The sequence below is a fragment of the Bos javanicus genome, chromosome 16 (genome assembly GCF_032452875.1).
Source record: "Bos javanicus breed banteng chromosome 16, ARS-OSU_banteng_1.0, whole genome shotgun sequence".
Lineage (NCBI taxonomy): Eukaryota > Metazoa > Chordata > Mammalia > Artiodactyla > Bovidae > Bos > Bos javanicus.
In genome coordinates, this window is record NC_083883.1 from 44,128,548 (window position 1) to 44,152,826 (window position 24,279).

The 24,279-nt window shown below is 42.7% G+C and overlaps 1 protein-coding gene across 2 annotated transcripts in view; it reads right to left on the minus strand.

The window, feature by feature from the left end:
* Positions 1 to 24,279, minus strand: part of UBE4B (ubiquitination factor E4B) — a 122,069-nt gene that overhangs the window by 15,605 nt on the left and 82,185 nt on the right. For both annotated transcript variants that reach the window (XM_061382780.1, XM_061382779.1), the window contains 11 exons: positions 23,667 to 23,783; positions 23,470 to 23,568; positions 22,964 to 23,077; positions 21,160 to 21,358; positions 19,565 to 19,703; positions 13,254 to 13,353; positions 11,886 to 12,013; positions 10,445 to 10,543; positions 9,497 to 9,732; positions 2,678 to 2,804; positions 473 to 617 (listed from right to left, as the gene is read on the minus strand). In XM_061382780.1, coding sequence (XP_061238764.1) covers positions 473 to 617; positions 2,678 to 2,804; positions 9,497 to 9,732; positions 10,445 to 10,543; positions 11,886 to 12,013; positions 13,254 to 13,353; positions 19,565 to 19,703; positions 21,160 to 21,358; positions 22,964 to 23,077; positions 23,470 to 23,568; positions 23,667 to 23,783 — 1,503 coding nt within the window. The remainder of the gene's footprint in view (positions 1 to 472; positions 618 to 2,677; positions 2,805 to 9,496; positions 9,733 to 10,444; positions 10,544 to 11,885; positions 12,014 to 13,253; positions 13,354 to 19,564; positions 19,704 to 21,159; positions 21,359 to 22,963; positions 23,078 to 23,469; positions 23,569 to 23,666; positions 23,784 to 24,279) is intronic.

Here is a 24,279-nt window from a genome sequence, read left to right on the forward strand (position 1 = left end):
CCTGGCAAGACAAGCCTCTTTTCTATTTATAACTGAACATAAAAAAAGCAAGATCTATTGAAAGGAAAAACACTATATCAGAGTCCTTCAGGGTTGTTCACACAGTTGTCTACAGATGATCAAATCAAATTCTTTTCTAGCAAGACAGAATTCTAGAGATTTATTCCCTAGTTACTTTCCTAAATATTCATCAACATATTCAAACAATAAAAGCTCTTCTCCCTAGAAAGCCCTTACAGTTAAAAAGGCAGAGGAAGTTTCCAGGACACATTCTGAAAGACTTCTCGGCTCATTGTCTGGCTTTAAGTCATGTCTTAAGGTCTCTCCCACTCAAAACCCACGCTGGAATTTCCCAAAAGCCCACAGGAGGGAGACAGCAAGCGCTGGCCAGCCGGTCACATCTAAGCCTTGAGACCCGTGGAGGCAGCCGTCGGCGCAGGGCTCCGCCTGGGCCCCTGCACTGTGTCCTCACCCGGGGCAGCTGGTCCCACTGTTCTTTGTTCTTCATCTCCTCCTGCACTTCGTGGATCCGCTTCAGAGACTCCAGACTCTCATCGAGCAAGAACGTCGTGTCGTTTATCAGCATGTTTATATAGCGGACAAACTGCTTCCCAGAACTGAAAAGCAATTACACGCAACACAGTCACACGTTTACTGGCAGCAAATGTGGCGGCAGGTCTCAGAGAAAAATGGCCTCGACCCAAGTGCTACCCACAGTGCCCCGCAGAGCCACCAGCCTTGACACAACTCAATGCTGGGACCCCCACATCTCCCCTTGGATTATGTGATTCTTTTATATTAATTGTGATAAGCTCATTCCAGTGATGTGCTGGAGCCACCTGGCATGGTTCCTCAGAGTCATTGCTAATAACATTCTAGAATTCTGTGAGCAAATTCCCTTGGCAGCTTCAACTCTGGCATCAGTGGAAGTACTTACACCCTGAAAACCAGCAAGTGCTGACTTCCAGCACCCCCAGCTCCAGAGAGTGGGTTACCAGCACTACCCTGGCTCATTCCCTAAATAATTTTAAGTAGAGAAAACACTCTTCCAGGCTAGAAAAAATATGCTTAAGCTCACCAAGATATAAGGAAAGCACAAATACCCACATATAAAAGATAAGAGAACTAATGACACAATCTTTTTTATAAAGAAAGACACACTTAAGAAAAATTGGAAGCTGTAATACAGTTAAAGTACGATATTAACGTTCTTTATAGAAACAGAAGTTTCAAACTTCGGAACTGTCCTGTAAATCCTATTATAATGGACAGACTACCTGGTGAGCTGAGATGGCTTGGTCCACCTATTAGATTCTGGACCTGTCAGATTAGGAGAGAAAAGAGGAACTACTCTTCAGGATCTATTGCTGAGAAATCAAAGGCAGCAGGGCCTTGCCTTGGGAAGACAAGTACCTGTTAACAAAGGCAGAGGCCTGGATATCAGGAGACTGGAAATTCAGAATGGACACTCCTAATCAGCACTATGCAGATCGAGCTGTAGGCATGCCTGGTCTCCTAAGCTCACTGCAAACTTTTGTTGGTATATACTTCTGAAAACAAGAGCAGCTCATGGAAAGAAAGAACTAACCTAAAGGGTTTACTTTGTGGGAAGCTATCAAAGAAATGGCTACTCCACTGCCCATACTTCCACTGTTGGATGGTAATTCAGTCAACAAGTGACAGCTAGGCTTGATCAAGGATTGAATATGGGTTGCAAATATCAGAGTAGATGGGATAAAATTTCTTCTTAAGACTAATTCAAGAGATCAACATTTTCATCTACTTTTATTTTTAAAGCACGTTTACTTAAAAATTTTCTTTTTAATTGGGAGGATAATTGCTTTACAATGTTGTGTTGGTTTCTGCCATACAGCAGCATGAATCAGTCACAGGTAGACACATGTGCCCTCCCTCTTGAACCTCCCTCCCGCCTCCCACTCATCCCCCTCCCCCGAGTTTGTCACAGAGCACCAGGTTTGAGCTCCCTGTGTCAAAGATGTGAGCTTACTGCGTCACACAGCAAATTCCCGCTGCCTATCTATTCTACATGTGGCGGTGGATATGTTTCAATGCTGCTCTCTCAACTTGTCCCACCCTCTCCTTCCCCAACTGTATCCACAAGTCTGCTCTTTGTGTCTGTATCTCCACTGCTGCACCTTAAAGTAACTTAGATGGCATTACTAATGTCCAGATTTAAGCAGTCACTGAAACTTCAGGTTGGTAATGAGACAAACTTCATCAAGGTCTAGGCCCTCCCTACAAAGAACATCATTTCAAATGACAGCCTTCACACTAGCTGCTTTTGAATCTGAAGTCCTCCTAATGCTTCTAAAGCTTGATTTCAACATATTCAGAGTGCTAGAAGATCCCATTTCAGCCATTTTGCAAATTCATGTAATACTATAATCAAGAAACACCAAAAAACACAACACTTCATCTCAGAATAGATTCTGTCTCCATGTATACTATGCCCAAAGTATCTTGACAAATCTAAAATTCAGCAAAGTCTGGCAGGCAGAGATTTTGATAATCCTGCTCACATTTAGCAGGACCATCTGGAAAACTCAGAGGAGACTAACCAAACAGTCAACAAGAACCAGCTGGCAAAGCTTTTAAGTGGCTGTTCTCCCTCTGATTTGCAAGAACCAAGTGGTGACATTAGGGGCCCAATACTCACTTGAACTCCTCCATAAAGGTGCCGTGGTGAGCTATGTTTTGCCAAAGGCTTTTAAAAATGGTGCTAATATGATAGCGAATGGTGAACTTGTCGTAGAACTCACTGGTGGCGCCGGTGTGCTCAACGTCTGAAGAAGAAAGACAAGGGACTGAAGGATATGGACTTTCTTACCTTTCTAAAAGCAGCTATTGCTGCTCTAACATTAGTAAGTAATATGAATCTGCAAAATCAGAGATGTGATACAATTTTGTCTCTATCTCATACATAAGGCAGAAGAGAAATTACAAGTGGTTTTGAAGACAGACCTTCACAGTGAAGGAGGGCAATGACATGGTAACAAAATGAACTGGTCTGGGAAAATCGATGGGCATCACTGGGCTAGCATCTCCAGTGACCAGAGCTGAATTACCATACCTCTCCCAACTGTTACTAGTTTATAGAAACTCCACAACACTGCCCTGAGCGGGAAAAAAAACTGGGTTAAATTTTATTAAGGGCAACATATCTATTGAATGTGACTATCACTTTAACTATTTTTGTATAACTGATATTTTAAAACGTGTACTAAACTAGAGAAAAGCACAGTAAATCTCTATATACTCATCATTCATTTACCAGTTATCATAATCCACGTAGCTTTTAAAATGGAACAAAGATCAAACTTCTTATAAAAAGACAAATAGCTTAAGCATGAGAAATTCCTGAACTCATGACAAATTTTAAAAAGAGGGAAAACTGTCAGGTAAAGACAATGGACTTAAGGAAAAGATGCAAGACACTACAAACCCGGGTGGGAATAAAAACACAACATGTTCAAAGACTGATCTCCAAGGATATTCATTAAAGCACTATTTATACGGAAGAAAATACAAATAATCCAATGCCCAAGAGAGAACGCAAAAAGGTATTTGTGATATAAATCTGTCTGTCAACTCAGCAGACACGAGTTTAATTCCTGGGTCGGGAAGATCCCCTGGAGAAGGGCATGGCAACCCATTTCAGTCTTCTTGCCTAGAAAATTCCATCACCACAGTCCATGGGATCAAAAAGAGTCAGACACGACTGAGCACACGCACATGCACACACAAATAAAACCACAGGCTACCAAAGAAAATATACAGTTTGAGTCCAATCATATTAACAAATACACACGCTCGCACATGCGAGATACAAGCTGACTGGAAAGATACAGAGCAAAATGTTAACAGAGATTCTGAGTGCAGACATTATCAACGAGCTTTATTTTCTTTTTGTTATCTTCTGTATTTCCCAATGAACACTTAAGAGGGACTTAAAAAACAAAAAAAGTTACTTAAAGATAAAAGGATAGTACCTTAGTATGAAGATCTAAAAGCACCTTTCTTTAAGCTGAACTAAGCACTGTCTTATTAACTGTATAGAAGTGTGAACTGCAGTATGGAGGAGGGCTGACTCAGCAGAGTCTATGGGAGAAACACAAAGGGGGCTGACACAGAGCCTCGTCTACGCTCGAAATGGCCCAGAACACCTGTCCTGTATCCTGAACACAGCAGAGACTAAGTAATGACTGTGAACTTAGGACTCATACATCTCTCCCAACATTAAAAAAAGTTCATTGCTAATGTTCCCTCAAAATTGCATCAGTCCAATCCCCAAGTCCTAGTTCTTTTTTCCCCAAACTTTAAACCTTTTATTTTGTATTGTTGCTGTTCAGTAGCAAAGTCGGGTCCGACTCTTTGTGACCTCAGGGACTGAAGCATGCCAGGCTTTCCTTTTTTTTTTTTTTCAGGCTTTCCTGACCTTCACTATCTCTTGGAGTTTGCTTAAACTCATGTCTGTTGAGCCAGTGATGCCGCCAATCATCTCATCCTGTCACCCCCTTCTCCATTTGCCCTCAATTTTCCCCAGCTTCAGGGACTTTTCCAATGAGTTAGTTCTTCACATCAGGTGGCCAAAGTATTGGAATATAACCAACTAACAATACTGTGACAGTTTCACATGTACAGCAAAGGGACTCAGCCCTACATATGTATGTGTCTACTCTCCCCCAAACTCCCCTCCCATCCAGGTTGCCACATAACAATGAGCAGAGTTCCCTATGCTATACAGTAGGACCTTGCTGGTTACCCAATTTAAATACAGCAGTGTGTACAAGTCCATCCCAAACTCCCAAACTATCTCTTCCCCTTGTCCTTCCCCCACTGGCAACCGTAAGTTTTTTCTAAGTATGTGAGTCTGCTTCTGTTTTGTAAGTTCATTTGTATCATTTCTTTTTATATTTCACATATAAGGAATATCATATGGTATTTCTCCTTTTTTGTCTGTTCCACGTCCTATTTCTAGAAGGCCTGCAGAGATCTAGATCCCTGCTTCCTGTTCACAAGTCTTCTTGATTCAATAAGCTGCCCGGGGCCCTCAGGGCCTTTCCATGTGCTGTTCTCACTGCCTGCCACACTGTGGCTGACATCTTCTCAGGGCTCCCTCTTTAGTCTTGTTTTCAACATCACTCCAAAGTCATCTCCTTGGAGACCTGACTGTGCTTCTTAAAAGTAACACCAGGCTGGCGACACTTCCCTGGCGGTCCAGCGGTTAAAACTTTACGCTTCCATTGCAGAAGCTGCGGGTTCAATCCCTGGTCGGGGGACTAAGATCCCACATGCCAAGTGGTGCAGTACCAAAAAAAAGTAGCACCAGGCCCTCCTCTCACACCCACTCTCTGTAAGTATCTTATTTATTGGTTCCACATCTGTTTTCACGCCAGAATGCCTAACTGGCAGTGACAGGGGTTTTGGCGTTTGCACTGCTAGGCCCAAGTGGCAACACCGGAGTTGATGTGTAGTAGGAGCTCCATGCGTATTTGCTGCTAAGTACTTCTCTGTGCAACCCCATAGATGACAGCCCACCAGGCTCCCCAGTCCCTGGGATTCTCCAAGCAAGAACACTGGAGTGGGTTGCCATTTCCTTCTCCAATGCATGAAAGTAAAAAGTGAAAGTGAAGTCGCTCAGTCATGTCTGACTCTTCGCGACCCCATGGACTACAGCCTACCAGGCTCCTCCGTCCATGGTGTTTCCCAGGCAAGAGTACTGGAGTGGGGTGCCATCGCCTTCTCCGATGCGTATTTGCTGAGCTAGTGATTAAGTCTACTTGGGCTAACACTGTCTTTGCTGACTCAGATCAGCTTGGGAAAGGGAATGGTCTTGAAGCTGTCTTGGTTATCAGTGTTCCTCCTGCTTCTGAGTAGCCACGTTTTGAGTGCTAGTCCTTAAGTATCACCTTTGTTCTAGTACAAATAAAATACTCTTTTTTTCAAAACTTGGGTTTCCCTGGTGGCTCAGTGGTAGAGAACCTGCCTGCAATGTAGGAGATATGGATTTGATCCCTGGGTCGGGAAGATCCCCTGGAGTAGAAAACGGCAACTCACTCCAGTGGTCTCGCGTAGAAAATCCCATGGACAGAGGAGTCTGGCGGGCTTCAGTCCATGGGGGCTGCAAAGAGTTGGACACGGCTGAGCACACACACACATTCTGAAACTCAGTTTTATTTCTGGAACAAACATTTGACCTTAAGCACTATCTAAGCTAGACCCTCTCTGGGGTGTAAAAGGGGAGTATGTTTCAGAGATCAAGCTCTAATTCATGTCTGAGAGCCGGCCGCGCTCGGGAGCCAGGACCTAAACCAGCAGGACTTAATGTGGATTTGCTGGACACGTGGGGGAGTGTCTGCCATGCCCGCTGTGGGCTCCCAGGCGCCGGGCCCCGGGGAACAGGTGGAGCACCTGTGCTAATGCCCAACTGCTGAGGTCGCTGCCACTCACTGGCTGCTGACCTTCAGTGAGCTTCTAGACCCTTCTAAGCTTTAGTTTCCTCATTTGTAAGAGGGAGATATTTATAGCACCCATCTTGAGGACTGCTGTGGGGATTAAGTGAAAGGATCAGTAAATATTCAATAAGCAGTGGTTATTATTAGCACGGGTATCATCTTATCATCTACCCGTGATTACAGAGGGGGCCCAGGGCCAGAGGGCATGCTGCTTGGCGGCCAGGGAGAAAGGAGAAAGGAGACCCACCCATCCTCCCGCTCCTGGAATCTTTATGGTGCTCCCCTGCCATCCCGCCCCACCCTGGGCCTCACAGGCCGGAGGCCTGGCCCTGTCCTTTATCCGAAAGCCACAGTGACAAGCCCAGGGCACTAACTGAGTACAAAATGCATTTAACTAAAATCTTTTTTGTTTTTTCGATACCGACAACACAAGTTTACTGTCGAATAATGAAGACATTAGATAACTTTTTAAAAAGAAAAAGAAAACCACTTACAATTTAACCATTCAAAAACAAACAACTCACTGTTAACATTTTGGTGTGTATCTTCCCATACCTTTATCTGTAATATATATTTGTGTACCAAAAGGTGGTCACAGTTGACAAACTGTCCCATTAATGGCACTTTCTATTACTTAACCATTTAATGTAACTAACACTGTTTTTTATGGCTCACATGGACCCACTGGATGGATAAATGATAATTTACTTAACTGACCTACAACTGGCAGGAATTTCTTTTTAATACTTTCACTATTTGTTGCTGCTGTTCTTGTTTAGTCACTAAGTCCTCTTTGTGCCCCCATGAACTGCAGCACACCAGGCTCTCCTGTCCTTCACTGTCTCCCAAAGTTTGCTCAGATTCAAGTCTGTTGCATCAGTGATGCTATCTAACCATTTCATCCTCTGCCACCTCCTTCTCAAAACAGGGCCCGGCTCTTCCCATCAGGTGGCCAAAGTATTGGACCTTCGGCTTTAGCGTCAGTCCTTCCACTGAATATTCAGAGTTGATTTCCTTTAGGAAATCATTTGAGCAACCAGACTCCAATAACCCCAAGCCTTTTCCCTTGGTTCCCCCAGCCCCAGGGACAGAGAATGGCTGCTTCCAACACAGATTATCTGTTACTCCAGTGTTCCTTATTATTATTATTTCTTGGCTGTGCCCCACAGCATGTGGGATCTTAGTTCCCCAACCAGAGATTGAACCTGTGCTGCTCAAAGTTGAAGTGAAGAATCTTCTCCACTGGACTGCCAGGGAAGTCCCCAGATAGGAACACTATTTAAAGTGTCTGGTGTGGATGGCCAATTTGCCTTCCAGAAAGGCTTTACGAACCTACATTCTCAGTTTCACAGCACTGATTCTCCATACTAGTGACAGAAGGGCTGAAATAGGCTTTTGCAGATTAGTTTATTTTCCTAAAACCATTTTAACACTGGGTATTCCCATCTTAAATATAAGTTTGATAGGTGAAAAGAGACACCTCATCATTTTTTTTTTTTTTAAGAAATTTAGGATTACCTTCAATTCAGTGAAGCCTGACGTGCAGGGTACCATATGAGGTCCCGTTCTGTAAACAGCTGATGCACCAATTGTACCTGAATGGCCCGTCATCCTCTCCTACCAGGGATAAGAGGTAAGAGAAGGACAGGCGAGCCAAGCAAGGGCCTTTTACCCAGGAGTGCTCTCTGCTGTTGCCAAGGTGAGCATGTTAACAAAACTTCAAGGGGCTTGTGGACTTCTTTAGGTTTAAGAGGATACAGGTAGATTAGGAAGGAGAGAAATTTCCAAGAGGTGACACAAGGTAACAGTGACGAAGCAGAAGAAGACGGACAGACTCTTGAGCCTCAGAAGCAGAGAGAATTATGGGCATCATCTCAAAATAAGCAGGAGCAGGTCTTGATCAACTGGGAAGGGATGGCTGTCACTGAACACAGAAGAACCTTCAATCCACTGCTGCCTCTGTGAACAGCAAGGGACTGTGCTCATGGAGGCTGGGGTTTCTTTCAAGAGCAAGGCGAGCATATTCTGCTAAATGAGTGCCCAGAGCGTGCTAGGTTCAACAGAAGGTAAGAAGGCAGACAGCACACTTCTTTTCCTGAGAAATATACAACTGGAGAAAAACTGTCCCATTGGTACAATCATGTGCCTTTGGTAGAGAACAGGAGAATGCGGCCCACAGGTAACCAACTGGCTTTATGAAAATACACCTGCAGTTGAAAAGCCAGATTATGAATGGAAACTCAGAATACAGTTCAACCAGAAGAGGAAGACCTCCTTGCAGAGCGTCTGATATGTTCTCAATCTTGTTCACCCGTGTCACCCAGCACCTAGGACAGTGCCTGGCAAAAAGTAGACGTTCAATAAATGTACAGAATTAGTGACCGGAGATCCTAATTCCGGTGGTTTCGGGGGGTGGTGGGGGGAGGTCCCAAGAATAAGCATTTTTAACCAGCTCCCTGTTTCACCCACAGTTTTGAAACTCTGTGTTTGCAAAACTAATGTTGTAAGTTAAGAAGCTAAAATGAACCAGGTGGGGCTCCCCTGCAAGTGGTTAGGAATTCACCACCAATGCAGGGAACATGAGTTTGAAACTACTGAAGTCCATGTGCCCCAGCCCCTCCACAACAAGGGAAGCCGCTGTAATGAGAAGCCTGAGCACCGCAGTCCCCCACTTGCTGCGATCAGAGAAAGCCCATGTGCAGCAATGAAGACCTAGCGCAGTCAAATATAAAATGAACCAGGTAATTTCAGATGAAAACATCAATTTGGTCTCAATGTAACCCCTCTACCTTTTTATAGATTCCACTGAATTATCAGTGACTAGTATGTATTAAAGAGAGTGGTCAGTGTAGAGCTTCCACAACTCGAGCGGAAAATAACCAACAGTTTTTGTACTGCTGGCGGTGGATTAGTGGGTGATACTTCTACGTGGACACTAGGAGATTAGGTGGCAGGTTTAGAACAACTTCACCTGCTGGTTTTAGACAATCCTGCCCACCTGTACACACCAGGAACATTACCTGTATAAAACTTCATCAGGGAAGGGACCAACAACTTGGTGGAGAGGGGATGGTTCTCGATCATTTCAAAAAACTTCTGGGTCCTTGGCTGAACAGCAGGGTTGGTCATGAACATGACTTCTACCAGTTTGGCCACCAGATACGGATTTCGGATGTAGTTCTGGTTACATAACATCACGACAAGGAACATCACAATATCCTGAGTGCAGGGCTCGTAAAGCACCTGAGGAGAGTATCTGAAGAGAGGCGAGAAGGACAGGTAGTGAAGCTTCGAGAGGCTCACGTGGGTGGATGCTGCTGACTGGGCGAGGAAGGGGACGAACAGGTCGAGGAACCAGGTTGCTGAATTCCCTTTAACGTGATGATTTTAAGGTGACTATTCACATTATAACTGGGTAAGATTTCAAACCCACCGTGTCTATTGGCCACAGCATGTTACATTAATTTACGTCTTGGAAAATAAACTGAAGCTACAATTAAATCATAATTTTACAAAAGATCTTCACAACCAAAAAGACTTAAAAAATATTTTGATGGAGTTTTCATTTTTTTCAGATTTCAAATATTACTTATAAACTCAACTTATTTCTTTGTAAGCTTTCTCTAATTTTACAGTTGAGAAAAATATTGGTACCAAATACAGATGTGGGTATTTCTGGCTTTGAATGTTCACTCAGATATTTATAAACTGTTTTCTCCTTCTGTTTCTCAGAAACGCATACTCAGTTATTAAAAATTGAACTCAATTTTCACAGAGTATATTATTACTAGCATTGTTAATCCTGCTTCTGTCTTGAGATATTATTGGAATTGGCTTGGTGCCACAGCTGGATTTATTTTTCCAGTCTCTGGGCAGCATTCAGTGGCATCAAATGGAGGTTTGTAATACAATGTGTACATTAAATATAAATACATATTAGAAATATATAATATGTGAATGGGACTTACTGTACAATAAAAAATAAAAATTCAGCAACATCTTCTACATAAAACTCAGGCAATGCTGCAAATACCTTGGGGACATCTGAATTTAAAGGCAGTGTTACACTGTCAGAGAGAGAAAAGTACAGGTTACAAAGTGAAATCGTGACACATCAAACGATGAGGATTAGAACACTACCATTACAATAAGTGGTTCACTCGGGAAAAGCTCTCATTCTATAGTACAACTAAGTAAAGAGTGCACAGGCAAAGAAACTGCAACCAGAAATGAACAGGGAATCATGAAGATGGGGATGTGCTAAGGTGGACGTGAATGCTGTTCCTTTTCTTGGTTTCCTGTTAAGATTAATGCAATAAATAAAACGTGAAGGAAACAAAACTGTCATGTTTGGTCATTTTATGCAGCTTGAACTGTTTAAGACAATACAGCTACACATTTATTTTTTTGCTTTTATATGTTTGAATTTCATCTTTAACACTGCACATAAATGTTTTCGCATTTAGAGGCAAAATGCAACTTTTGATTCTTTGGAAGGCATCTGCTTCATATATTCTTCTTTCTCTTCCACAATTCCTTATGTGAATGATTGTAATCAATGCCATAATCTATACCTATATAGACTTTGAGGCTTCCCTGATGGCTCAGTGGTAAAGAACCCATCTGCAAGTTCAGGAGACCTGGGTTCGATCCCTGGTTCGGGAAGATCCCCTGAGAAGGAAATGGCAACCCACTCCAGTATTCTTGTCTGAGAAATCCCATGGACAGAGGAGCCTGGTGCACTACAGTCCATGGAGTCACAAAAGAGTTGGACACGACTTAATAGACTAAACAATAACGAATACAGATTCTAAGGACTGGCAGAACTGGTTTAGAATTCCAATTCTTACCATCAGGGACATTTTTACTTTAAATACTATTTTCCACTCCTGCAGTGGGCTTTGGCCAACCTCCCCAACATTGATGATCTGGAGATTTCATAATAACCATAAAATTGTAACAAAGCAAACAAAAATGGCTGTCTGGAGGAGCTGTCCAGGTGATGATAAAGAGATCCACGATGTTCTCGGTTCATTCTCGGAATTGACTAGGGATCTGGATGGACCCAGTGCTCGGGGGTACCCGATATCCTGTTAATCCCAACTTTTCACTTCCAATTCATAGACTTCCTTTTTTATCAAAGATTTTACAGCCAATTTTCTTTTTTTTTTTTTTACAGCCAATTTTCAAAAAGCACTCTCAAAATTAACCTAAGAAGTGTTGACAGTCCTTCACTACTATAACTATTTTCAGAGAAAACAGCTATTAACATTACTAATTTCATAGTCTATCTAAGCACAATCTGGAAATGCATTCCTGATTACATTATCCCAGGTCTTGGTTTTGGGTGTCGGCTCTGTAGAGCAATAAAGACAACACAGCCTGGGGGAGGAAGACAGAGCAACTCACTCCGGGTAGGCAGGGTCCAGGAGGCGGAGCAGCAGCTGAATGAGAAGGCCGTAGAAGTTCAGACATCTTCTCAGAAAGCTCTCATCAAGCAAGCCAGCATCAGCACAGGCCTTGCATCGTACCAGTTTCTGTGGAAGAAGGTATGTCCCCATTCATAGATTAGCTGGTGGCTAAGTTCCTATGTGTGGTCACAGGCAGGGCATGGGCCAGGAGATGGGAAATCTAGGCTCCAGGGAAGCGGTCCCCAACCTTTTGGGCACCAGGGACCAGCTTCATGGAAGACAATTTCTCCACAGAGTGGGATGTGGTGGGGTGGGGATGGTTTTGGGGTGATTCGAGCGCGTTACACTTATTTTGCACTTTAGGTTTATTATTACATCAGCTCCACCTAAGAGTAGGCATTAAAAGAGTCCCTGGTTTATTCTGCTTCTCAAACAGGTTTCTACTCCATTAGTAAATAAAAGTGAAATTTTTAACTTGTACCAGAAATCCAAGTCAGGTAAAATTTCTACATATCATCCTACTAATCAACAGAAAACACGGCCAGCTAACATTCAACTTTGTAATCTGAACGTAAGCACAGAAAAATGAATACATTTGCTGTCTGTGCTTTCCCTGTACAACTTTAGCTATTGTTTGTTTTTAGCTATGTTTATAAGCTTCCTTATATAAGGGCTTCCCTCACAACTCAGTTGGTAAATCATCTGCCTGCAATGCAGGAGACCTGGGTTCAATTCCTGGGTCGGGAAGATCCCCTGGAGAAGGAAATGGCAACCCACTCCAGTATTCTTGCCTGGAGAATCCCATGGACAGAGGAGCCTGGAGGGCTACAGTCCATGGGGTCACAAGAGTCAGACACAACTTAGCGACTAAACCACCACCATCATGTTTATAAGCAGAAATCTTCCCATCTACAGTTAGGTTCTATACAATGGATCATTTTCAATTCAACAAAGAATGAGGGGCAACGGAAAGATAGCTTTCCACTACCACCACCACAATCCACTGTGTCAGACATGAAGATGCGTGGCTGGACAAACTGGAGTGCGTGTGTATCTGGGTGTGGAGTCAGGGTTAGTAGAGGGGGAACATCTTGCATGAGGTAAGGAAAGGGAGATGATGTTCCAGGATGATAAAATCCATTAAGAATTCATATCATTACTGGCACACGCGGATGCACTTTCAGTCCTGAGATTCAAATATACACAGAAACAATCAACAAGCATTTAAATGTACCATTTTTATCTAAGGGAAAAGAATAATGAGGAAAAAATGAGGACATTAAACTGTTCATTCAAGGCGCATATTCTGGTGGGAAAATTCCTATTGTGAGGCTGATCCATAATTACCCCAGTTAACTATACAGACCTTAAGCTGAGTTTTGCAGCGTTTCAGCATCTCACGGTGTCTGGTTGCCAGTGGGGAGTCTTTCCATTGGCTTTCATTATTTTTCAGATCTTCCACGGTTCTGAAATTAAAGACTAACAGTCAAATGAAAGAAGACACACAGGTCCATCATCCATCGTATCTATTCATCTTCACAATTTCACTGACTCTCAGACACACATCCCCTCTCATGCCCCCACTACGCAAGCACCACCAAAACCGATGGGGAGCTATGGTTATGTTGGCAGCATTCATCTTTTTTATTGTTTCCCAATGTAATATCTTAAAGCGGATGGCATTTTAGATTTGGTGAAATACAGTAATTATTACTTTTGGAAGGAAATATTGTTTGTTTTTCTGGGAGGGAGAAAATGAAGTCTCCGGAAAATTCAAGATTATTATGCCTATTCAATTACCCAAAGCAAAAGACAACTTGACTAGGCATTTTTCCCTCTGCCTGGAATGTTCTTTTCTAAGGCTATCTCTGTGACTTACTCCTTCACTCTCTTCAGGTGTCTCCTCAAATATCACCTGTCATTGAGGAAAAGCCTTCCCTGATCATGGAATACTCTGCATATTTTAAAGGCTGGCTCACTTACCACATTTCAACCCATTCTATCAACACACTGTGTAGAAAACTACACAATGATACACATATATTTTTGTATCATTGATACATATATATTTTTTTAATGTTTGGTTGCTCTGGGCCTTCTTGCTGCATGCGGGCTTTACTCTAGTTGTGGTGACAGGGGCTACTCTCTAATCGCAGTGCCTAACTTCTCGTTTCGGTGACTTCTCTTGTCGAGGAGCACAGGCTCTTGAGCACGTGGGCTTCAGTAGCTGTGGCAAGCCAGCTTAGTTCCTCTACGGCATATGGAATCTTTCTCTGTCCCCTGCATTGGCAGGTGGATTCTTATCCACCGTACCACCAAGGAAGTCCAGTGATATATTGTTCAAAAGTATATTTATTTCCCAGACTCCCTTGTGGCCAGCACTTCTGCACATGACCTAGCTTCTACCAAGAGGTGAGCCCTCATTGGAGGCGGAAGTACATACAGTGAAGTGACAGCCACACGGGTCTTCTGGAAGCACAGTGTAGAAGGGTTTTGGCTGAAGTGCTGGCAAAGTCTAAACTTTGAAGCAGCTTCCTGGCAGGACCAGTTCAAAGGAGAGCTCTGGGAGTCCTCTTTTCTAGGCCTTCTTCAATAAACCAGATAACAGCCTTTAATAACCCTCTTTCTGCTAACCTCAGATAAAGTGGACTCGTTTGTCTACAGCTGGAACATGACGTGGTAGACAGAGTAATGTGCTACTGCCCCTCTCTCCCCCGCAGCTTCCCAACCACCACGACCAAGAAGATGTCACAGCTTAATCCCAAAGACCTGTGAATATGTTGCCTTACATGGCAGAAGGAACCCTGCAAATATGATTAAGGGTTTGGACCTTGAGATGAGGAGCTTATCTTGGATTGTCTGGGCAGGTCCCATGTCAACACAGGGTCTGAGCGAAGAGAAGGAGAGGGAGTCAGAGAAGAGAAGAGAAGGAGAGGTGACCAGTGAAGTAGAGTCCAGAGAGGGAGCAGGCTAAAGATGCTACTGTGGCCTGTGAAAATGGAGGAAGGGGCTGTGGGCCAAGGGGTCGCCAGCAGCTAGACAAGGCGAAAAAAAGAGATTCTTCCCTAAAGCCTCAGAGGGAATGCAGCCTCAGTTTTAGGACTTCTGATCCCCAAAACCCTTAGAAAGAGGGTTATTTGTTATTTTAACACACGAAGGTCGTGGTAATCTGCTGGAGCAACAAAAAGAAGCTAACATAACAACCTGTATGATTATTGGCAGGAAGACGTTACAGGTAACAGACCCTCAAGGAAAACAGGCTCTGGGATTATTAGTTCTTCAACTGGGCTGCTTTCAAAGTGGTAAACATTCAGTGAGCATTTGAGGGTGTTACACTGGAAGCCCAAGGTTCTTGGTGGAAAAACAGCTGCATGAACAATCAGGACTGATTTCTGGGAATGAAAAGATGGAGTGGCTATGTGTGAAGACACTGGAGCATTCACACGAGGAAACTCAGGTTCCAGGTTTTAAGATCTCACCTCAAGGAAAAGCTAGTGAGTCAGGGCGTTTCCAGGATGACCATAAAGAAGTAGAGTCTGGTCCACACAGAGCACCAGATTAGAACACAGACTGCATCCATAACCTCACTGGATCTCTTATCTGAATGTCAGAGGGAAGGCCGGGATTCCAAGAATTCAAACGGAGGGGTTCTGGAGAATCCAAGCACCCACCCCCACCTAAGTCCCCTGAGCCTTGTTTGAGAGCAGCACCAGCTCCTGTGGTGGCTGTAGCTGAGGTGGTCACACTGCAGGATGATGCCAGTTTCCCTAAGGTCCCAACCCCACCATACTTCATTGATCCACCACAGCTGGCATGAGATCACTGTCCTTAAGGGCCAATTACAAAGTTATGTTAGAAGAAAAAAAAAGACTTGCCAATATGTTATATTAGCTTCCTATTGCTGCTCTAACAAATTATCACAAACTTACTGGCTTGAGACAACACAAGGATAGCCTTAGGATTCCAGAGGCCAGAAATCTCCAGCGGGTCAGCAGACATACATTACTTCTGGAGGCCCTAGGGGAGGGTGTTTCCAGCCTTTCAGCCTCCAGAGGGGGACTGCATTCTTTGGCTTATGGACCCACACTGCTCTGATGTCTGCTTCTGTCATCACATCTCCTTTCTCACTCTGCCCCCCTTGCCTCCCTCTTAAAAGGACCCTTGTGATATAATGGGTCCCCCTAGATAATCCAGGAAAATCTCCCTATCTCAAGATCTTACGTTCAATCACATCTGAAAAGTCTCCTTTACCGTGCAAGGTGACACATTCTCAGGTTCTGGGGGAACAGGATGTAAACATCTTTGTGTGCTCAGTCACTCAGTCATGTCTGACTCTTTGTGACCCTATGGACGATAGCCCAACAGGCTCCTCTGTCCATGGGATTTTCCAGACAAGACTACTAGAGTAGGTTTACATTTCCTACTGCAGAGGATCTTTATGACCCAGGGATCAAATCTGTGTCTTTCATCTCCTGCATTGGCAGGCAAATTCTTTGCCACTAGCGCCACCTGGGAAGCCCAGTGAAAATCTTTGGGACACTATTATTCTACTTACTACATAGGCAGAAACAGAAATTCAGCAGTAAGTGGGGAATAGATTCTGAAGATCCTTGATCAGCAACAGAGCATCATGCTAACAAACTCCTACGTGGGGATAAATTCATTGACATGAATACAACTTCCAGAGGCTCTGGATTCAGTCTTATTCTGGGTAACCAGGACGGGCTCTGTGTGCCCAGCTGGTTGTCTAAAACCTAGAATTCACAGTAACCTCTGCTAAATGAAGTTGTCAAGAATTCCTTGAGATAATTCAGAGGAAGGAGTTAAAAATATAAGAAGATGGGACTATCAATGTAGATTTACCATATATGACTAGCTCAGAAAACCGCCCTCTCAAAACACACACATGCCCTAACCATGTCCTGGAAGACACTTCTTGTATCACAGCACTGAAAAATACACAGGCAAGGAAAACACCAACATCTCTGAAAGGCACTCACTCCCCTGTAGGCTGGGAGTACAGGTGGCAGATGGTGTCACTGAAAATGTATCTCCCAGAGTCGGTGAGAATGGTGGGACCACAGGATACCATCCATTCCAGGATGAAGGAACAGACATAACACAGTTTGAAATTTTTATAAGTCTCTCAATAACTGATATTATAAGCTGATAAAAGCAGCAGACATAAGGAAAATTTGAACAAAATATAAACAAATGACTCATTTGATATATGTAAAATACTGCAACAAATGACACAGAAAGTGAGTTTTCTTCTTTTTACTTTTATTTTCTTGACTGTGGAATCTTAGTTCACTGACCAGACCAGGGATTGAACCTGGGCCCTTGGCAGTGAGAGTGAGTCATCCTGACCACTGAACTGCCAGGGAATTCCTGCAAGTTCTTTTCTTCTATGGAACTCTTACTAATTTAAATGTTCGCTACAAAGTAGACCTCAATAAAGTACAAAGTACACAGCAGAAATTACCTAGAAATCAATAACAAGAGATAAAGGAACAAATACTCCAGGAATCTGAAACTTAAAAAAAACCTTATATAATCCACAGGTCAAGATACTATGAACAACTTATTGCCTAAGCATTTTGAAACTTTTAGATACCACGGGAAAACTGACACAAGATGACATGAAAATCTATACAGTCTTATATCTATTAACAATAAAATACCTAACTTAGAAGACTTCCCACAAAGAAAGCTCTAAGCCCAGATAGCTTCATCAATGCTTCCAAACATTAAAGAAAGAAATAATTCCTATACAATAAACACCTCAAAAAATACAAAAAGAGGGAATATTTCAGAATTCATTCTACATGGCAAGCATAAGGTTGATAAAAAAACTTGAGAAGGACTCACTTTTGGGCTCCCCTGGTGGCTCAGATGGTAAAGAGTCTGCCTGCAGTGCGAGAGACCCAGGTTCGATCCCTGGGTCAGGAAGATCCCCTGGAGAAGGAAATGGCAACCCACTCCAGTATTCTTGCCTAGAGAATTCCAAGGACAGAGGAGCCTGGTGGGCTACAGTCCATGGGGTTGCAAAGAGTTGGACATGACTGAGAGACTTCATTTAATTCTTAGTAAGAAATGAAGTCATAGGTCAATTTTCTTTTTGAATATAGGCTCAAAACCCCTAAAAAGAATATTAGCAATTGAATATCCAATGAGATATAAAAGCAATAACACAGAGTTGAGTTTTTTTCCCAAGAATGTAAGATTGGTTTGATATCAGAAAGCCAACTGGTATATTTTTTTTTTTTAATTAATTTTATTTTATTTTTAAACCTTACATAATTGTATTAGTTTTGCCAAATATCAAAATGAATCCACCACAGGTATACATGTGGTATAATTCAACCACATGAATAAAATAAAGGGGGAAAAAAATCTGACCTCCTCACAGAGATGGAAAATGCATTTAATAAAAATCAACTCCAGTTAAGAACAAAAAACTTTTAGAAAATCACAAAATAAAAGGGAATTTCTTTAATCTGGTAACAGAAGATGTCCAAAAAACTTCCCCCATTAACTTGAATAAACAATTTCAAGAAAGCTATCAATATTTCTACTCAAGGCTGTAGTAGAAACTGGTAGCCAGGGCAGTGAGGAAGGAAAAAGAAAAGAAAGGACTTCCCTGGTGGTACAGAGGATAAGAATCCACCTGTCAATGCAGGGGACATGGTTTGCTCCCTGGTCCAGGAAGCCTGGAAGATTCCACACGCCTGGGAGCAACTAAGCCCATGAGCCACAATTACTGAGCCTGTGCTCTAGAGTCCAGGAGCTGCAACCACTGAAGCCCGTGAGCCTAGAGCCTGTGCTCCACAACAAGAGAAGCCACTGCAATGAGAAGCCCATACGCGACAACAGAGTAGACTCTACTAGCTGCAACTACAGAAAGCCCATGTGCAGCATAACAGAAACGGTCATCATTTACAGACAACATGATTATGTGTCGCGAAAAAAACCCTTAGAAAGCTACCAGTAATGATTAGAATTAGTCAGTGATTAATTCTACTTTAATTCAAGGCAGATACAGACACTACTACAGCACTCCTGGACCAAACAAATGGCGGGAGTGGCTGCTCCATTATTATTACAGATGATCTGTTCAAACAAATGTCTGCCTCCTGTTCCTGTGGCTTTGGTTTGTTCACAGGTGTTGATCCATGGGGAGAAATGCTCAGATTAAGAAAATAACAATGGTGTTAATGAATGGGAAATTGAGGCTACTATCTGGTCATTTTGGCCTTCTTATGCCACAGGACAACATGCAAAAAAAAAGTGAATTACAATGTTGGTATGAGTAAATGATCTTGTTTATTAAGGGAAACCAGAATTACTGTTTCACAGTCCTGGGAAAGAAGGGTATGTCTAGGACCAAAGAGATCCTTTAAAGTGTCTTCTGATAATAAGGTGCCCAGTAGAAAAAGTTCATAGAAGTCTCAACCATATTCCAAGGGTTGGGAACTCTAAGAAATCTAAGTCTGGGTCACTTAACTTGTAAAGAACTCTGGCCAACCAAGGACCATGGATGTGGTAGGAGAGGCAGATGGTGTACTGTAACATACATGCCTCTCACATTCAAGTCTACTGGTCACAAGGGAACTGCGTGCTTGTGAGAACAAGTGGTGACTCAGGAAGCCTCAGGACATGGCATCATGCACATACCTATTGAGCTCCCGGATGGCCCGCAGTCTGCGGATGTAGCGACGGCAGCTGGGCAGAATTGAGAGGTGGTGGGCGTGCAGGGTGAGAAAGAAGCATTCCGTAGGGAATTTCGGCTCAGAAAATGGAGGCTGATCTCCATCTAGGAAAAAGCACAAAATCCCAGCAATAATATCTATCACATGACTGTATTCGCGAAGAATGCAATTAAGAAGACAAAATTACACTTGAATTTTCAAGAAGTTTCAGGACACTTTTAAAAATTAGTATTATTTTAAGAAAAATAGATTTCCTGTGAGCTGCATTTAATGTACTGCATTTAATAAAATGATTAAATGTTTACACAGATGGACACTAATGATCTTTTGTGATGTGTCTTCCTGGTGTTTTTTATATAAACATTTCTATTATTCAAACATCACTGTTATGGGAGAGAGGTTCAAGAGGGAGGGGTAATATGTATACCTATGGCTGACTCTTGTTGATGTTTGACAGAAAACAACAAAATTCTGTAAAGCAATTATCCTTCAATTAAAAATATACAAAATTAAAAAAACACATCATTGTTAAACCTCAAAATGGTACTAAATTATGTAAATAAGCCAGTGTTGGTCTTATTTAGGTGGATTTTTTCCCCTTCTACTCAGGAATCACTTTCAAACCCAGTATCTGGCAACAAATCACAAAGGTAAATGGAAGCTTAAGTTTCAGTAGAGCTACAGAATTTTCTTAATCTTAAAGGATAGTGTTACAAATTTTTTTATTGTGGAAAAATATACATAATACACATAAAATGTATCATTTTAACCATTTTCAAGTGCACAATTCAGTAGCATTAGGAGTATTCACATTGTTGTGATGGTAGTTTTATCCACAATTATTTATTGGGAGCCATAAATTTGAGTATATAAAAGTAAGTTATAGTTCACACCATGGAGAGCTTATCTTGTAACAAATAAACAAGATGTAAATTGGTCTCGAAAAAAAAAAAAAAAAATATGATACCCATTTCTCTTGCATTTCTACTTTTCTGTTTTCTAAATTTCTGTTTCCCTAAAGAGTGAGCATGCTCCCTTTATTACTGACAGGTATGAAAAACTGCAGCCAAACTAAACACCTGGAAGGAAGAGCTCAGATCAGGGAGTGTGGTACAGTAAGGAGAGCCCAAAGCTCAGCTCAGAACACTTGAGCAGCAGCTGTGATTTGCTGACAGCCTAGGTGAGCTGGGCACCTTCTGGAACCTCAGTCTCCTTGTATGTAATTTGTATGGAATAGCAGAGTTGCTATTAAGATATTAAAGTTCTCTTCCTGATAATCCCATAACAGCAGTTTTAGGGGGATAGGAGTCAATGAAAACTGACTCTAAGAATGGAGAACAGGAGCAAGGGCAAGAGGGAGTTAGCAGTTGGGGGGAGTTGGCAGGTGATAGACAGGGATGCTCTAGCTGGTGTCAGACTCAAACTCTGGAATGCTGCTGAGTCCAAATGGATCCTTCTCATATAGGATGTGTATATCTATTCTACATTGTTATTTTTTTTAAATTAAAAGAAAACAGAAGGGTGATGTTTTCATGACCTAACAGTGAACACATCACTCACAAAGTTCAGCCAGCCAGTCATTCACGTCTTCCATCGTTGCATTCACTCTGGTCTCGTCGTTGGGAAGCGTGATCCGACACCTTGGGTGGAAAATGTACGTGGGGTCGACTGTCTCTAACTTGATCTTTGTACTAAGTTGCTGCAGCACCCAAAGGAAATTCAGCATGAATCCGTCCGTTGACACCAACCTATCGTCTGTCTGAGAAACAGAAGGTACCGAAAGTCACGACATGAACAGGAATTCTGGCACAATTTTACAAGAAAGAAGAGCAGATTTTCATCCTGAAGTCAGCGAGGAGACATCCACGTTGTCATAGAGCTCTGCTGGTAGGTGCGATTTGTTGACTGTTAAGGATCCTGTGGACAGACGAGCCTGGCAGGCTATAGTCTATGGGGTCGCAAGAGTCGGACATGACTGAGTGACTAACCACTCAGCACAACTGCATGTGAAGGGCTGTCTTTCACTGACTCTCCACAACAGCCCTCAGAACTGAGTGCTACTATCATTCACATTTTAAAGAGGAAGAAACTAAGGGTCAGAGAATTTACATGATTTACCCAAGATCCTCAAAATCAGCAAAGAGAAACACAATAAGTGTTGTTTCCTTTCTCTTCTTTATTCTTCTCAAAAGCATCAGAACTAGTTTCACCATGACCACTAGACAAACCGCTTCTCGGGCGGACAGTGTTAGTGCAATCCTGCTTCATGAATATAACACTTCTAATAAAGATAGTTAACATCCGTGGAGTGTTCACGATACACTGGTGGCAATTCTAACAGCTTCATATACACTAAGTCTATGAGTCAGTACTATTATTATCCCCACTTGGCAACGAGGAAATAGGGGCACAGAGGACCACTGTCCCACTGCTGGACGATGATGGAGCCCCAAGTGGAAATCAAGGTGGTCTAATACCAGGTCCACACTCATCTCTGTTTTTCCTTCTGAGTAGAAATGTCAGGTTGCTCATGAATAAGACAGCAAGGATGTCCTTTTAACTTCTCCACTTTGGTCTCAGTCACCAGTCCCTCATCAGGAACTGGGTCCTTACCCAGTTCCTGGGACTGGCTCCTGCACCCTGTCCTATGTCAGCCCACCCTCCAGGCAGCAGCTTTGACAGCTTCCTTCCCGGAGGTCCTCCTTGGCACGGCAGCCCGCCCCTCCAGCCCGTGACTCCCCAGCTTCTTTCCTACTCACTATCCTTCAGTCATAAAAGCCTAAAAGTGGTGCTTATTCTAAAGTTGATTCATTCCCACCTTGATGCATCACACAAATCTCGAAAGCTCTTTTCTCAGCCTTGCGGATGGCTGGCTCTTTCTATTTTTAAAACTTAATCTGCATGCAGGATTTTTAAAAAATTAATTTCATATTTTGGCCACTACTTCCAGCTTATGGGCTCTCAGTTCCCCAACCAGGGATAGGGTTTGAACCTGTACCCCCTGTAATGCAAGAATGGAATCTAACCACTAAGATGTCAGGGAAGAAGTCCTGGATGGCTCTTGCTTCTCAGCCAGGTATTTAACCAAATGTCTCCTCCTTAGACACTCCCATGCCTTCCTTCTGGTGCCCAGATAGCTACTTTCAAGTCCTCTACCTTCCTTTACTGGCTTCATAGATTCCACGACAGTCTGAAATGATAATATTTACATGTCTATTCATTGACCCTATAGAACATAAGCTCCACGAAGGCAGGAAGCTTGTCTCTCTGTACCTCCATTCCCTAGAACAAGGCTGGGTGGGAACTGAATGAGTTAGATGAATGAATTTAACAAATAAATAAAAGCAGTCTTTAGGAATCTTACCTGCATCTGTGCTTTCTTCATATTGGCATTGACGACAGCTGCCATGTAACTAAGAGCGGCCTCACGGGTTTCACCATTTAACAAGATACTATGAAGGATCTTGAAAAGCTCTTGCTGAAATTCATTTTATAAGGAAAGGAAAAAAAATGAAAACTTTGTTTAAAAGACGATTCCTTTTTGACTTCGAGGAAAGCTAAACTCCTTCCCACTTTTCTCCTCGCCCACATCCACTCATTGTAAAGAACTTGACTACAAGAACATAAGGAAAGTCCACATTCTACTGTGTCCAGAAGATCGGCATGAAAGCAGAATGTGGAGTGGAGGAGGGAAGCAGTTGCAGTTTTAATAGTCTCTGCTATTTCCTTTCCAGTATAGGAACAAATTACCTGAATTACACTGCAATTACCCTCTAACTGTGCTGCTTTTATTTTTTATTTTTTTGTGCTGCTTTTAACTTCCAGAACTGAAACATATTCATCTTTTGGATTCATTTTCTGAACACCTACCCTTCCCAGCTCCAAGTAATGCTGCAGCGACTGGCTCACCACTCGAGTGTTTTCCAGGGTAATGGCGGGCCCTGAGAAATATTTTTCCACCACTTTCGCCTGCAAAGAGAAAGCAGAAATCCAATCCACGTATGATATACATTTGGGAAGGAATCTGAACATAAGAGCAGCAAGGTGCAAAAGGCTGCTGTACTTACATCATCTTCTGCAAAGACGGAGAAGCTGAAGAAAGCCCCCAAGTATGAGAGTCTCTGCAGCTCCCGCCCAGAGCCAGGGCTTAAAGACTTAGGCAACCACAACGGCAAAGAAGCAACCTAGAAGGAAAACAAGAGGCCACGAAATCAGCAAAGGAGGTAAACTAGAGACAAATGGAGTTCCAAGCAGCCAGCCTGTTCAGTGGTTCTTAGCCACTGGCAAAATGGCTGGCATGTGACCTCCGAAAACACAAGGGTCACAGATATGTTAGGATCCCAATCCATTTTTTCTCATTTCAGATGGAGGAAAACCCTCTACATGTTTACAAGACACCATTTCTTTTGTTTGTTTTGACCCCATGGCATGTGGGATCCTAGTTCCCCAACCAGGGGTTGAACCTGTGTCCCTGCATTGACAGGAGGATTCTTAACCACTGGACCCCCAGGGAAGTCCCTACAAGATATCCCTCTCATTTCTGTGTTTCAAGATATACTTTGATATCATTCAAAAGAACCATTGTTCAAAGGACTCAAGGAAATGTTTCTAATAGGATGTGTTATTCTAGCTACACAATACTTACCCCCATAAAAAATCACAAAAGAAAGTAAATAATGT